General features: G+C 45.0%; 1 protein-coding gene across 2 annotated transcripts in view; it reads right to left on the reverse strand.

Annotated features, from left to right (window-relative positions):
• Positions 1 to 5822: 5822 nt before the first annotated feature.
• Positions 5823 to 12294, reverse strand: part of RUFY3 (RUN and FYVE domain containing 3) — a gene marked incomplete at its 3' end in the record, with an annotated part of 34798 nt that continues 28326 nt past the window's right edge. For both annotated transcript variants that reach the window (XM_081999044.1, XM_081999043.1), the window contains 7 exons: positions 11767 to 11832; positions 11593 to 11662; positions 9432 to 9530; positions 8611 to 8691; positions 7810 to 7977; positions 6979 to 7076; positions 5823 to 5895 (listed from right to left, as the gene is read on the reverse strand). In XM_081999044.1, the coding sequence (XP_081855170.1) occupies positions 5823 to 5895; positions 6979 to 7076; positions 7810 to 7977; positions 8611 to 8691; positions 9432 to 9530; positions 11593 to 11662; positions 11767 to 11832 (655 nt within the window). The remainder of the gene's footprint in view (positions 5896 to 6978; positions 7077 to 7809; positions 7978 to 8610; positions 8692 to 9431; positions 9531 to 11592; positions 11663 to 11766; positions 11833 to 12294) is intronic.

A 12294-nucleotide genomic window follows, 5' to 3' on the forward strand; every position in this document is an offset into this window, starting at 1 on the left:
GTTATTCATCACGTCACCTGCTAGAGGACAGGCTCTGCAGCCAAAGCCAACATGCTTGACCATTTCCCAAAGCCATCCACACAGGATGGATGGACCGCTCCTCCCTGAGAGCCATGGCAATCTTCTGACACCTCACCTGGAATTGGGGCTCCTCACCAGGAGGACTCTGCAGCCTGTTCTGCTACTGACGCGGGTCAAGCTACAGCATATGAGCAGGTCAGAACACGGGCTTGAATAGGAGAGGGGAGCCCAGTGGGCTGAAAACAGGGTGCGCATGCTTATTTACGGACCGCAGTCCACGCCCTGCTCTCGCCTAACCTGTAACAACGGGATGACAAACACTCCTTCAAGACTGCTAAGCAGTCGGGCCGCTGCTCTGCACAGGTACTGCAGCCGAGGCTTTGTGTCAGTCCCGTGCGGCGGGTGCTGCCGTACAGCGAGCCGGAGGGAACAAAGACACGGCTGAGCGCAGCACATTCATATCCGGGAGGACAACTAATCAAGTGGGTCAAGGACAGACGAACGAGCACACCCGAGATCCCTGACGCAGCCCGAAGGGAAGCACGACTAAATCTAGCCGTGGATTGCAGAGCCTTTCCTCCGGGCCACCAGAAAGCTCGACGCCTCCACGACGGCAGCCTGCCCGCGCGCAACAGCGACAAAGCTCTTGGAGCACACGGACCATCAGGGACTGCAGAGCTAGGAACGCCGTCGTCTGAAATGACGGCGAGGAAATCAATGCCACACAAGCTATGGTAGCTGCCGTAGGGAACGACCCCTCCTCCAAAATCAAAGCGTATAAACTGAACATCTACTGGTAAAAGTAGTGGTAAGACTTCTACTCTAGAACATTGATTATCCTCATTGCTATTAAAACCAACATTATCCATTATTACCCCTGTTAGTCTCCTTATCACTCCAATAGTTTTTTAAATAACTCCTTATGACTACAGCCTCATTAATTATGTAGCCAAACTGAAGTGAGTAAAGCTGGTGGGGACTCGGATCCCGATATTAATCCCTTGCCCATGTTGACATTTAAAAACAAACCAACCGAGGGAATTCCTGTTTACAGCTTGATTTAAAACCAACACCACCACCAACACAAAAAGCCCCATTTCCTCTTAAAGGAATACAATTCAAGCAACACGACCCACCACCCACTGCAGCAGCCTCCAATAACTCACTGCTTTAGAAAGCTGATTCAATAAAGCAGTATAGCCTGCCGGGAAAGATGGCTCAATTATTTTCATACTGTCACCTTGATTTAGCTTGAGCGAGGAAGGCAAGTCCAACAGATGCAAAAATAGACCAATTTGCAAATGTCCTCCCCAAGTAGCTACGCCAAGGTAAACTGAGTCGGTGTGAAGCGCACAGGCAAAGAAGATGCATTTCTCCGTTATACCCTAGAACACCGCAAAGCTCACCCACACACACCCAGGGCGTTGTACAAATTTCTGGTCAAAGCCATTTGCTGGCTTTATAGGCACCCTGTGTAACTTTTTGAAAAAGGAAACAACAAGCCAGGAAGGGAGGAGGGGACCAAATAAGAAAAAAAAAAAAAAAGCATCCAGCAATGCTTCCACACAGTTCATTCCAGTGACCTTGCAATAAGAGGAAGATGCATCTCGGCGGCAGAAAGAGGGATGCTCTTCTATTTTAATGTAAGAGGATTTCTCTGTTTTCCCGATACTGGTAAACTGATGACACTGCAGGAGAAAACATGATAGCTCTCGCCAAGTTCTCTACAGTTGGCTTCCAGCTTTTTGGTTGCCTCCCAGCAAAACAGACCAGTTTCAGCTGGGAGTAAAAAAAATTAAAAAAAAAAAAAAATCACAGCACTGTTTGTCAGACGGACAACCAGGACTGACACCCCTTGCTCCAAACCCTTCAGTGTCGCTCCAGGCAAAGATTTAGCTGCTACAGCCCTGCCGATGAGTAGCAAGCTGCCTGCTTCTGCTCTTAGCCTTACATTCCAAATTATGCTGTTAGAGTGGAAAGTCTGACGCAAGGCCAGGCACCGGAGAGGTCTACGTTGCCGTCAGAGACCCGACCGCGCTCTGACGTGCGCATCCAGCTCTCAATCCCTAGAGCTGCCTCAGTGCAGCCTGAGGAGCTACCCAGCGTCCCAACCGTGTGCTGGGGCTTGTGCTGCTCTCCGTCCCGCGTCTCCAGCGCTGTAGGCTTTCACAAGAGGCGGTTATCAGCAGATGCCCAACTAATCTAACCGCAGTGCGGAAAGCCCCTGTGGACATTTCTGTGTTCAGAAAAAAAACCTGACATTTCATGGCAGTGGCTGGAAAGCTGCCTGGCAGAAAGGGGGGAAAAAAAAAAAAAGGCAGCAGAAAAGGTGCTGGCTGACAGCCGGCTGAACATGAGCCAGCAGTGTGCCCAGGTGGCCAAGAAGGCCAACAGCGTCCTGGCCTCTATCAGCACTAGTGTGGCCAGCAGGAGCAGGGCAGTGATCGTGCCTCTCTGCTTGGCACTGATGAGGCCGCACCTCGAATCCTGTGTTCAGTCTTGGGCCCCTCACTACAAGAAGGATGTTGAGGTGCAGGAGCGTGTCCAGAGAAGGGCAACGGAGCTGGGGAGGGGTCTGGAGCACAAGTCTGATGAGGAGCGGCTGAGGAAAACGGGGTTGTTCAGTGTGGAGAAGAGGAGGCTGAGGGGAGACCTTATCGCTCTCTACAACTCCCTGAAAGGGGGCTGTGGTGAGGTGGGTGTTGGTCTCTTCTCCCAAGTAACCAGCGATAGGACGAGAGGAAATGGCCTCAAGTTGCACCAGGGGAGGTTTAGACTGGATATTAGGGAAAATTTCTTTACGGAGAGAGTAATCAAACATTGGAACAGGCTGCCCTGTTCCAATGTGGTGGAGTCACCATCAGCGGAGGTGGTGAAAAAACACGTGGACGTGGCACTTCAGGATATGGTACAGTGGGCATGGTGGTGTTGGGCTGACGGTTGGACTTTATGATCTTAAAGGTCTCCAACGTTAATGATTCTATGATGTCCACCCAAGAGATGTTCTCCAACCTGCTTCTGATATTCCACCACCACATAAGACTTGGACTTTTGCTGCTGTTTTCTGCTGGCTATGTAGTCCTTTTGCACCTTCTTCCAATCCCATTTTTCAAGTTGTATCTTTAAAGACACACACATTCAAAGATTTGCCACCTCGCGAAGCATTTCACCTCCCCAGAGTTAATGCCTGCCTGGCATCTGAAGCACCACTTGTCTTCCTCCCCGTCCAACCCCTGCTTCCTTATGCACTCGCCCTGCCCGCTTTCTACTAGACACCGTAAAAATGGCCTAGAAAAAAAGATTAGAAAAGGATCTCTTCACCGCTGCCTGGAGAGCTCTTCCACTTCTAGCTGGAGGCTGTTGATTTTGTCCCCAAACTCCTGCTTGAAGAGACGGTTGTCCTGCTGGGCCAACTGACGGTCCTTCTCTGCCTGTCGCAATCTGGATTTGAGCCACATGAACTTGTGATAAAAAACAAAAGCCATGGTGGGGAGGAAGACCGAGTTTAACCAACAAATAAAAGACCCAGTGAAAAGGTAAAGCCAAAAAAAAAAAGGAATGGTAACAACAATGGAAAGGAGGAAAATATTTTAAAGAAAAGCAAAATGTAGGTGAACCAGGCAGAAGCTCTGATTTTCAAGAGTTTTTATTCTATTACTACAGTTTACAGCCATTAGATGAAAAACATAAAACATCACTATTATCCAGATTCAAAGCAAACCTCAAGTACACAGAATTTTAAGTCAAATTTGATTTTAATGTACGTTACATTTCAGCTTTACACGTGTAACTGGAACTTGCAACATAGGTTAGCTACTATATTGAGAATTAGTGCATTTTCCTGGTCTCTTCCCTGGACTGACACGTGGGCTCAAGCGCCCAGGCATTAATACACCAAAGCATTTCCGCTTCGGGCCTGACATCAGAAATGGCCAGATCCTTAAATTCTGTCTTGTTTTAGCATTACTGACACAGCAAACACAGCCCAACCCTCTGTTTTTACAGAAGAACTCTGGGGAGGGGCAGGGGAGTTAACTGTTCTAACAACTGGCTATTTGGATAGCTTGATGAAAGCTTCTGCCTTTTTATTTATTTCTCCCCCCCCGCCACCCCCAGGTAGTTAAATGCATTTCTAGTAAAAGGTTACTGAAGGTTAAGTTTATACTTTCAAGCCTGCGACTTGGGCATCGCGTAGATATTTAAAACAGGCCTCCAAGTCTGCTTGTGCGCAGGAGTCCGTTAAACAGGCTAAGCGCTGGTACACGCTTGCGGTACCGGAGGACTAGGCTGAGCCTCACCGATTTTGAAATATATCTGGAGAGAATCAATAGGTGTTCTTTCCCCAGTTGCGTTTCAGTTGCATTTGCCACCCAAGGAGCGAAATCCCACAGGACAAAGGGAGAACTGGCACCAAAGAATTTCAACAGGCATCTCACCGGAGAAAAAACACCCTTACTCAATACAGAAACCCCCCAAATGTGATCTTCTTGAAATGATAATTAAAAAAAAACCCCAAACCTCTAGGAGCACTTAAAACCTAAAGCCCGTGACAGGCCAGCACGGTGAACTTGTGCAGCCACAGGGAAGAGGATATTAGCTTGTAATAGTCCAAGCTACAGTTACTTACAGGTTTGCACTGGGGTGTTAAATTGGCAATTATTTTTCCTATTCAGAGCTGTTTCCAAGCTTTATCTGTTCTTTCATTAGCAAATCCCATTTGTATCGAGCAACAGAAACCCAGAAGCCAATGAAAGAAGTGTCATAGTAAAAGGCAACTCTTCCTTTTAAACCACTAACTACTCAGACAAGGAATGGTCAAGTACCAAATTACCATTTCCACTCCCCACCACTGCACATTTTGTTCCTTTTTCTTTTTTTTTTGTTTTGTTTTTGTTTGCCTTTTTTTTTTTTTAAACAGTAGAGTATAAAGATCAGATTAGTTTTTGTAAAATGTGTAACTTCCCTTTCTAGGAAGGGGAGAGACCTACCAAAACACCTCTCCTCGGCTTCCTTTGGTCAGGAAGAACTGCAACGTAGGTCTAGAGGGGTTCATGGCAGAGGTAGAAGGCAATGCAGAGATAAGGAGGTTTCCACTGAACTTACCACGCTATCATGTTACTCTAAGACACCTAGCTACTAATTCTGGACACACGATGTTTAAAGGAATAAGGGTAAGTCATAAATCCCCACCCTCCCACCGAGTCACTGAGGCAAAATCGTTGCAAGCAACGTCGGTTACAAGAGGGATGGTCTTCACAGTGACGAGCTATCGAGTCGCTCCCGCTCGTCCTGGACTTGGGGCTGAACCCACACAACGTAAGTGAACGGGAAACGGCTTGGGGTATGCACACAACTACTTTCAACAACTTCCAGGGATGCATTTTTTTCGCCTACTTCACAAAAAGGGGAACACAGAAAACTATTTGACTTTACAGAGCTGGCCACTCTGATATTGGCTTGACCAACACACCTAGTATCCATAAATGCTGAAGACTTGTGCTGCTGTATGCGGTATGCGTCACCGGGGTGTACAGAGCCACATGTGCCTCATTCCTTATGCTTTTCTGGTGTGTTTATTGGCCAACTCATCGGTACTTTAACACAGTTTAAATGGCAAAGTTAGGGATTTTTATACCCGACTCTGAATCTCTGAAGAAAAACTCATTTTAAAAATTCAGGAAATTCCAAATCAACTTTAGGTGACAATTAACATTTTAACAGTTGCTTTTAGCAATTCTCAAGTTCTCCCTCATAAATGAGTTCTGATGTCAGAGCTGTGAGGTGACCCGACATAAAAATGTCTAGTGATGCTTCTGGATCAGTTTGTTTGCTGCACTATTTAAGGTTTTTGCCTGTTTCACCAAATCCTTTTCACTGTATAAGTAAGTCAGAATGAGGAGGATGAGAAAATGGAAAAATAAAAACAGCAAGAGAAAAAGAGCAAATCAGTTAGCTGAGCAGATACCATAAAACATTTCAAAACATACATTTTCTACAAAGAAAATGACCTTTTTTATAAAGAACCATTCACAATACTAACCCTAAAACGAGAGCATTAATTTAGTGCAATGCCCTACTCATTAAGTAAGCCCAAGACAATACATGTTGCTGCAAGCTAGGCTTTCCCCTGATTTTCTTGGCGCTACCATGACAGTCAAGGCAATTCAAAGAGACTGAAGTTCTGAACCTCTGGCCAAACCACCACGAGGCCTGGCTTCGAGAACAAGACAGAGGGGGAAAAAGGAGCAGAGGGGAAAAATTTGCTCCTCGTCAAATCAATCTGACTTCGCTGCTGAAGCCCTCCTAAGTTCATGAGGGTTAGTAACCTGAGAGCAACACTGCCATTAGGATGGAACTTGTGCCACTTCCAAATATTATAGCTACGGGCTATCTTTAAAAACTGCTAGCGGCAGCCAGGCTGCCCTCTAATCCTCCTCCATTTACTTTCACTTGAGGATTTTTTTCAAGCTCACCTCCCTCAGAAAGCACAAGGCTGTTCGTAATGAGAATGGTTCAATTTGGGGTGTTTTTTTTAAAAAGAGTACCAGAGAGATTTGGAATAACCAAGCACCTCCGAGGCTGGCCTCTGCTGCACACTTGTCCTTCCTGCTCCCACTGTAGTATTGTCATCAACAGTCCAGCACTTCTCTAGTTCATATTTACATTTTGTATCAGTGCTACCAGAGACAGCAACTGACTTGTAACAACACACAAAAGTGCAGCTCACACAGACAAAGCTGCTACCTTAATTACCGGTTTAGTAGCATATTCTTTTCTAATGGAAACCCTCCTGAGCATGCAAAACACTTCTCCTAAAAGCATCTCACAAAATTATAGCTCTCCTTGTGTGGCTCTGTTGACTCTAAAGACTCTCGCCTGGTCCGTTCAAGGTCAGTGGGACACTACCGCTAGAATACAAACATCATTTTGTAATTGTAAAAGTTGGGGTTTTTTTACCTTTGTTCAAGCTGTTTGATGGTGGCAGCCATCTGATTTGTTTTTTCTTCCAAACGGCTGTTTAATTCACTCTTCTGTTTCACTCCCATGTCTGAACTCTGGAAAAAGTAGCATCATCGTTTTTTGTAAGTTCCAGTAAAACCAAAGCAAGTCGCGAGAAATCACGTGGCACGTGAAACAAACGGGGCAGGAGCCAAAGAGGCAGGAGAAGGTGCTCAAGCAGCAAATGCCAGGTCAATATTGCAAGGACAAATGTCTTGCCATGCAGGTAGGCGTAGGCTACATCTGGACGCCACAGAAGGGCAATACCGTAATCAGTGAAGCTTCCTGTTGAATACATACTAATGCACTACCTGCTAGTATCTTTCAACTGTTTTGCACAGAATGACTGGCTCAAGGACAGCACAAGCAACTCTTTCGTGTTCAGAATTTTTTTAAGATTCTTCCTGAGCATTTTGGTTGCTTTTAGTCTTAAGAGTCTGCTTTTGTCATCACACGGTAATGTACGTCAGTACACCATACACCTTCAAAAACTAGACTGTATTGGAACAGGAGCGACTATGGCTCGGTTTTTATACCACACCACCACAGAAGATGCTTTCCCCAATCACACACACATTTCTGGATCATCACGAGTCTTTCTTTGGTGGAAACAACATTTTCCTTTAACCTCCACCACATTCATTTGTTCAAGTACTACAGCTTTCCGGCTGGAAGACAGAAGGATGCTATACAGCCTCTAACCCTTTCACAATGAGCACCTTACAAATAGATAGGGGAAAAAAGACTATGACCTGGAACTCACTGCATCTGGTTTAATTATTTCCCTACCTGCAACTTGAAAGACAGTTCATGCTTTAGGGCCCTGAGATCATCCAGTTGCTGCCTGAGCGCCACCAGCGCATCTTGCTTCTCGCAGACATCTTTCTCTAGCATCTTCATGGCTAGCTCCATCTCCTGTCGCATCCCGATCTGCACCTCCAGCTCCTTCTCCACATCCTGGAACAAACGGATTAGTCAGCATTACCGGCCAGCTTTCCTCACTGTCCGCGAGAAAGCCACCCTTCGCCGGTGCTCCTGCCAGTGCACTCACTATCTACAAGCGTGCTGCACTGCCACAGCGTCACAGGTACAGACCTGACCCATCCAAGACACTTAAGGACAACAAATTCACATTTTCAGTCCAATATTAAAGCAATGTAAACAGCATTACCAGCAAAGGGTCACAAAGTACCACATAGGGCCATCTTTTTGATGGAGGGGACTAGTGAAAAGCTGGCAGACTTTTTATTTCCTAAAAACCTTCTGTTCAGGCAATTTTCCCCCCACCAGCTGAACACACTGTATTGAGTAACAGTTCAGGCAGTGGCAATATCCTCATCTAGCAATGGGGATATGTCAGACCTAGAAATGCAACTGTACTGCTCATTTTGAGAGACGGACCTCAAATCCATCAATAGAGCCACAAAGTTAACACCGCTTCTGACAAGACTGTCTCGGATCAGGCTGAAGCACGCAGGCAGGCATGAAAAAAAGTCCCCATGCCAAACATTTTCAGAAGTGATTGTCTGACATGGAGTTATGACGTGAAAAAGCCATTTGTAGCGAGCGCCAAGCTCACGCCATCCTTACCAGCCTCAGCTGAGTCTCCTCCTTTAACTGTTTGCGTGCCTCGGTCAGTGCGTGTCCATCAGCAGTTCTGTCTTTAGCGACCTAAGTTCAGGAAGATACCCAATTAACTTGTCATTACATACTACCAACCCTCACATTTGCTGGTTATTTGCTTTTCCCACCATCTTGACAACAAATTCTGCAACTAGCAAAACTCAGAGCTCCAATCAGTTAACGCAGCATGCGGCTTCCCTGGGAAATGATTCTATCGCCCCGTTTCCCCAAGCGCTCGGTGCGCTTGAACAGACATGACTTACATGGACGGACTGTCTGTTTTCACAACTTTCACAATATGCTAAGTATGGTTACAAAACCTCAGGAAAAGATCTTAAGGGTTTTAAAACTGAAGCCAGGTTCTGCCATAGTTACTAGCCCTTTCAATAAATCAACAAAAAAATTTTTTAGAACCTGCCCCTTGATTTCCAAAAAGGGTAACATTTCAGGCCAAAAAAGCACAACTCCTACGTCCAAGTTTTTCTGCCACCCCCTCAGTAGATCAGCCTTCCTCTTGTCCCTTCTGACACCTCCGCCCAGCAAGTCATGAACATGCTGCGTTAGCTCTTGGCTCTGCGCACGCTCACGGTTAAATCAGCTACCGCCAGGCAGGATTTACCATGGCCAGGGTCCATCTGTCACCCTCTGCGGAGAACCCACCTGGAGTCACGCTACCTAGTGCGGTTTTTGTGTGAGATGGATAAGGAAATGAAGTCTCTTCCAAAAACTGACTTCTCGGTCGAATTTGGCCTGGGACTGCCCAAAAGGTTCAGTAATCATTCACAAACACCAACCTTACGATTGGACTCTAAGATGTAAGAACTTTCTTCTTTAACCCGTTCCATCTCCTCTTGCAGTGTGATAATCCTGTTGTTTGCAACCGCAAGCTGTGAACGAAGCAGAACCACAGCAACTTATCAAAAGCGTACTCAACCCTTTTTTTTTCCTCTCTAGACATGATTTCTGTACTCAAAGTGAGGGGAAAAAAAATATCTGGAGCAGCAAAAGACAACTTGGCCTCCACCATGGAGAAAGACTAGCTGAAAAAGCATCAGTTAGTGTCACCAGTGTGATGGATTTCCAATATCGGATAAAACAGAGACTTCCCAACCAGTTTTGGTTCCTGTCTTTCAGTAAAGTTATGAACTTCTTCAGGTCTCTACCTGCTAGGCTCGGTGTAACATGTGGTTAGCGCAAGTCAAGAGAAATCCTCGCTTCATTCTCCTTCCCTTGCCAAAGATAACAAAAAGGAAAAACATGAGCACAGGGCAGCTAAGTTTTGTTGACTTCTAGCACTTGAAATTATTACCAGAGAAGAAATACTTGCGTGGGTTTGCTAAAGCTTCAGTAGTTTGGGTACAGCGGGAAGTAGGGCGCCTCAGATCTAAGATGCTCAAGCATTTGGGCAGGAGAAGAATGATGAGAACCTCACCAGAGGAGGAAGATTTGGCTGGAAACAGAGCATCAGTAGCACACATCGCCCTTAGAGACAGGGAATTCCTGCCTCAGAGGAGTTCCCAGTGAAGACATCACTGCAGACTAACAGATTACTTTGAGTGTGTGGTCAAAGGCCAAAATAGCTTCAGAAAACTCCTTCCAGCTTTGTAAATCCTAATTTGCGTAAGCCTTGCGCACAAGAAAAGCTCAGTGACATTCCAAGAGACCAGCAGTGATATTAAGTGACAAATCCAAATAGAAACGACGCTGACAGAAGTGCGAGTCTTGGGTACAGCTCGTGCCAAATACACAAATTGATGTGACGCGACGCAGTTCACTAACTACACCATGCAAACAGCCCTGGTTGGCACCGCGTGTTCCAGTGTCCCTTCAATTCTTACTTTGAACAGCATGCAGACTTGACTAAGATACAAGCAAGTAAATTATTGAAAATCAAAAAATACTTCAGACAATATTGCAATTCATCTCATGGGTACCGTGCCTAATGGGCACAGCACTCATACTCTGCAGGTAATACATCAAAAGCCACTTATTATAGTAGCACTGACGAAGGCCACCTCTACTGCAGACTACCTTTTTAAAATTAGAAAGAGCATTTCAATTGTAAAAAACATTTCTTACTCCTTAATTGCAAGAGTGGTTACACTAATTTCCATCGCTAAAGCTTCTCATCCTTTGGAATACATCCATTAGAGTAAACGTTCAATAACCAGACACACAGACCTCCTTTAATGAGGGTAAGCGAGCAAACAAGAATTGCTATTTCATATTTTTACCGCAAGAGCACCGAGACATCCCCATCAAAATCATTCTGCTGAGCGGACAGACATACTACAAAACCATTAGGATGAGACCTCATGTCACGCACTTGTCAGGGAACTGACTCCAAAAGATTTAATGACATTTATGCCATTACTAATGAACTGCAAGACCAATTTTAAAACACAGGTTATGCCCATGACTCACGTACCAACCATTCCTCATGCTCAGCCTGAACAACGTTTTCTCTATAATGGTAATTTTTGCTTTATTGCTTGAGAACTGTGACAGGCTAGAGAAAAAGTTATTGACAGTTCAGTTACTATCCTTACATTCTAGTAAAGCTCTGCACCTGTCAAGGTCAACAGACATTCAAAAACTTCTTTGTCACGTCTGGACATCTCAGAACCTACATCAGCTGTACAGTGCTGGAAACCACATCCGCCATATTCTAAGGTGTTTTCCGAAAATCACAAAGCCGTCAAAGGCTTCAGAGGGATAAAGTGCATTCAGCAGCTTTTGATTTTCAACATACACATTCGGTTGTTTTTCCACCTCATGCTTAGCCAGTAGCAACATCCAGTGTAATTCCTTGGCAGGTCAGTTATTCCAGTTCCATCGTTAAGCACTCATCATTATGTACACCAGAAAGCTGAAAATAACTCCTCCCTTACCTTTTTAATCCCTGATTCCAAAAGGCCAAAATATTAGATGATTTTCTGTTACACTTACCTCCTCGGTCAGTTTAGTGTTGGATTTTTCTAAGGCATCCACCTTGGCCTGTAGGTTGTTTACTGTAGCGCTGTTGAAGAGAAACAAAAACCCTACCGTAATTCCTTCTTTTTTAAAACCCTGTTTTCTATTTGGTTATGCTATATAATGAAGAACAAATAAATCATGTCTTACCTTAAATGTCTATTGAGTTCTTCCACATAGTTTTTCTGGTCCAAAATAGCAGTTATCTGACCATCTCTGGAAAAAAAAAAAACATCATTCACCTCAAGCATTTGGATTCAAAGAACTAGAAAGCGTGGCGACGCAGCCCGTGAGTCCAGCGTAGCACCAATACCCAGGGTCTCAACGAGTCTGTGTGACGTATATGAAATAGGAAAGGCGAGTTACAGTCTATGCCTCGGTCATCAGGCGCTATCCCCTGACTTCTCAGCAGCTGCAACTGCATGACACTCAGGCATTTTGTGACACACAAAACAGAGGAAAAAAATGGGTTTGCACTACATTTTTAGTGCGCAAGAGTCACCACATAGAAATCAGGTCAAGGAAAAGTGTCTACAAATGCATGTTTTGCATGCACTTCCCGCAGGAAATGTTAACTAAAGAAAAGAACGTTCTAAAAATCAAACTATAGATAAAACAAACGCAATCAGAACACCTGATCCTGAGACATAATTATTAAACATATACCCGAATTCAAAC

This window comes from Phaethon aethereus (genome assembly GCF_964289735.1).
Source record: "Phaethon aethereus genome assembly, chromosome: 4".
Taxonomy (NCBI): Eukaryota; Metazoa; Chordata; class Aves; order Phaethontiformes; family Phaethontidae; genus Phaethon; species Phaethon aethereus.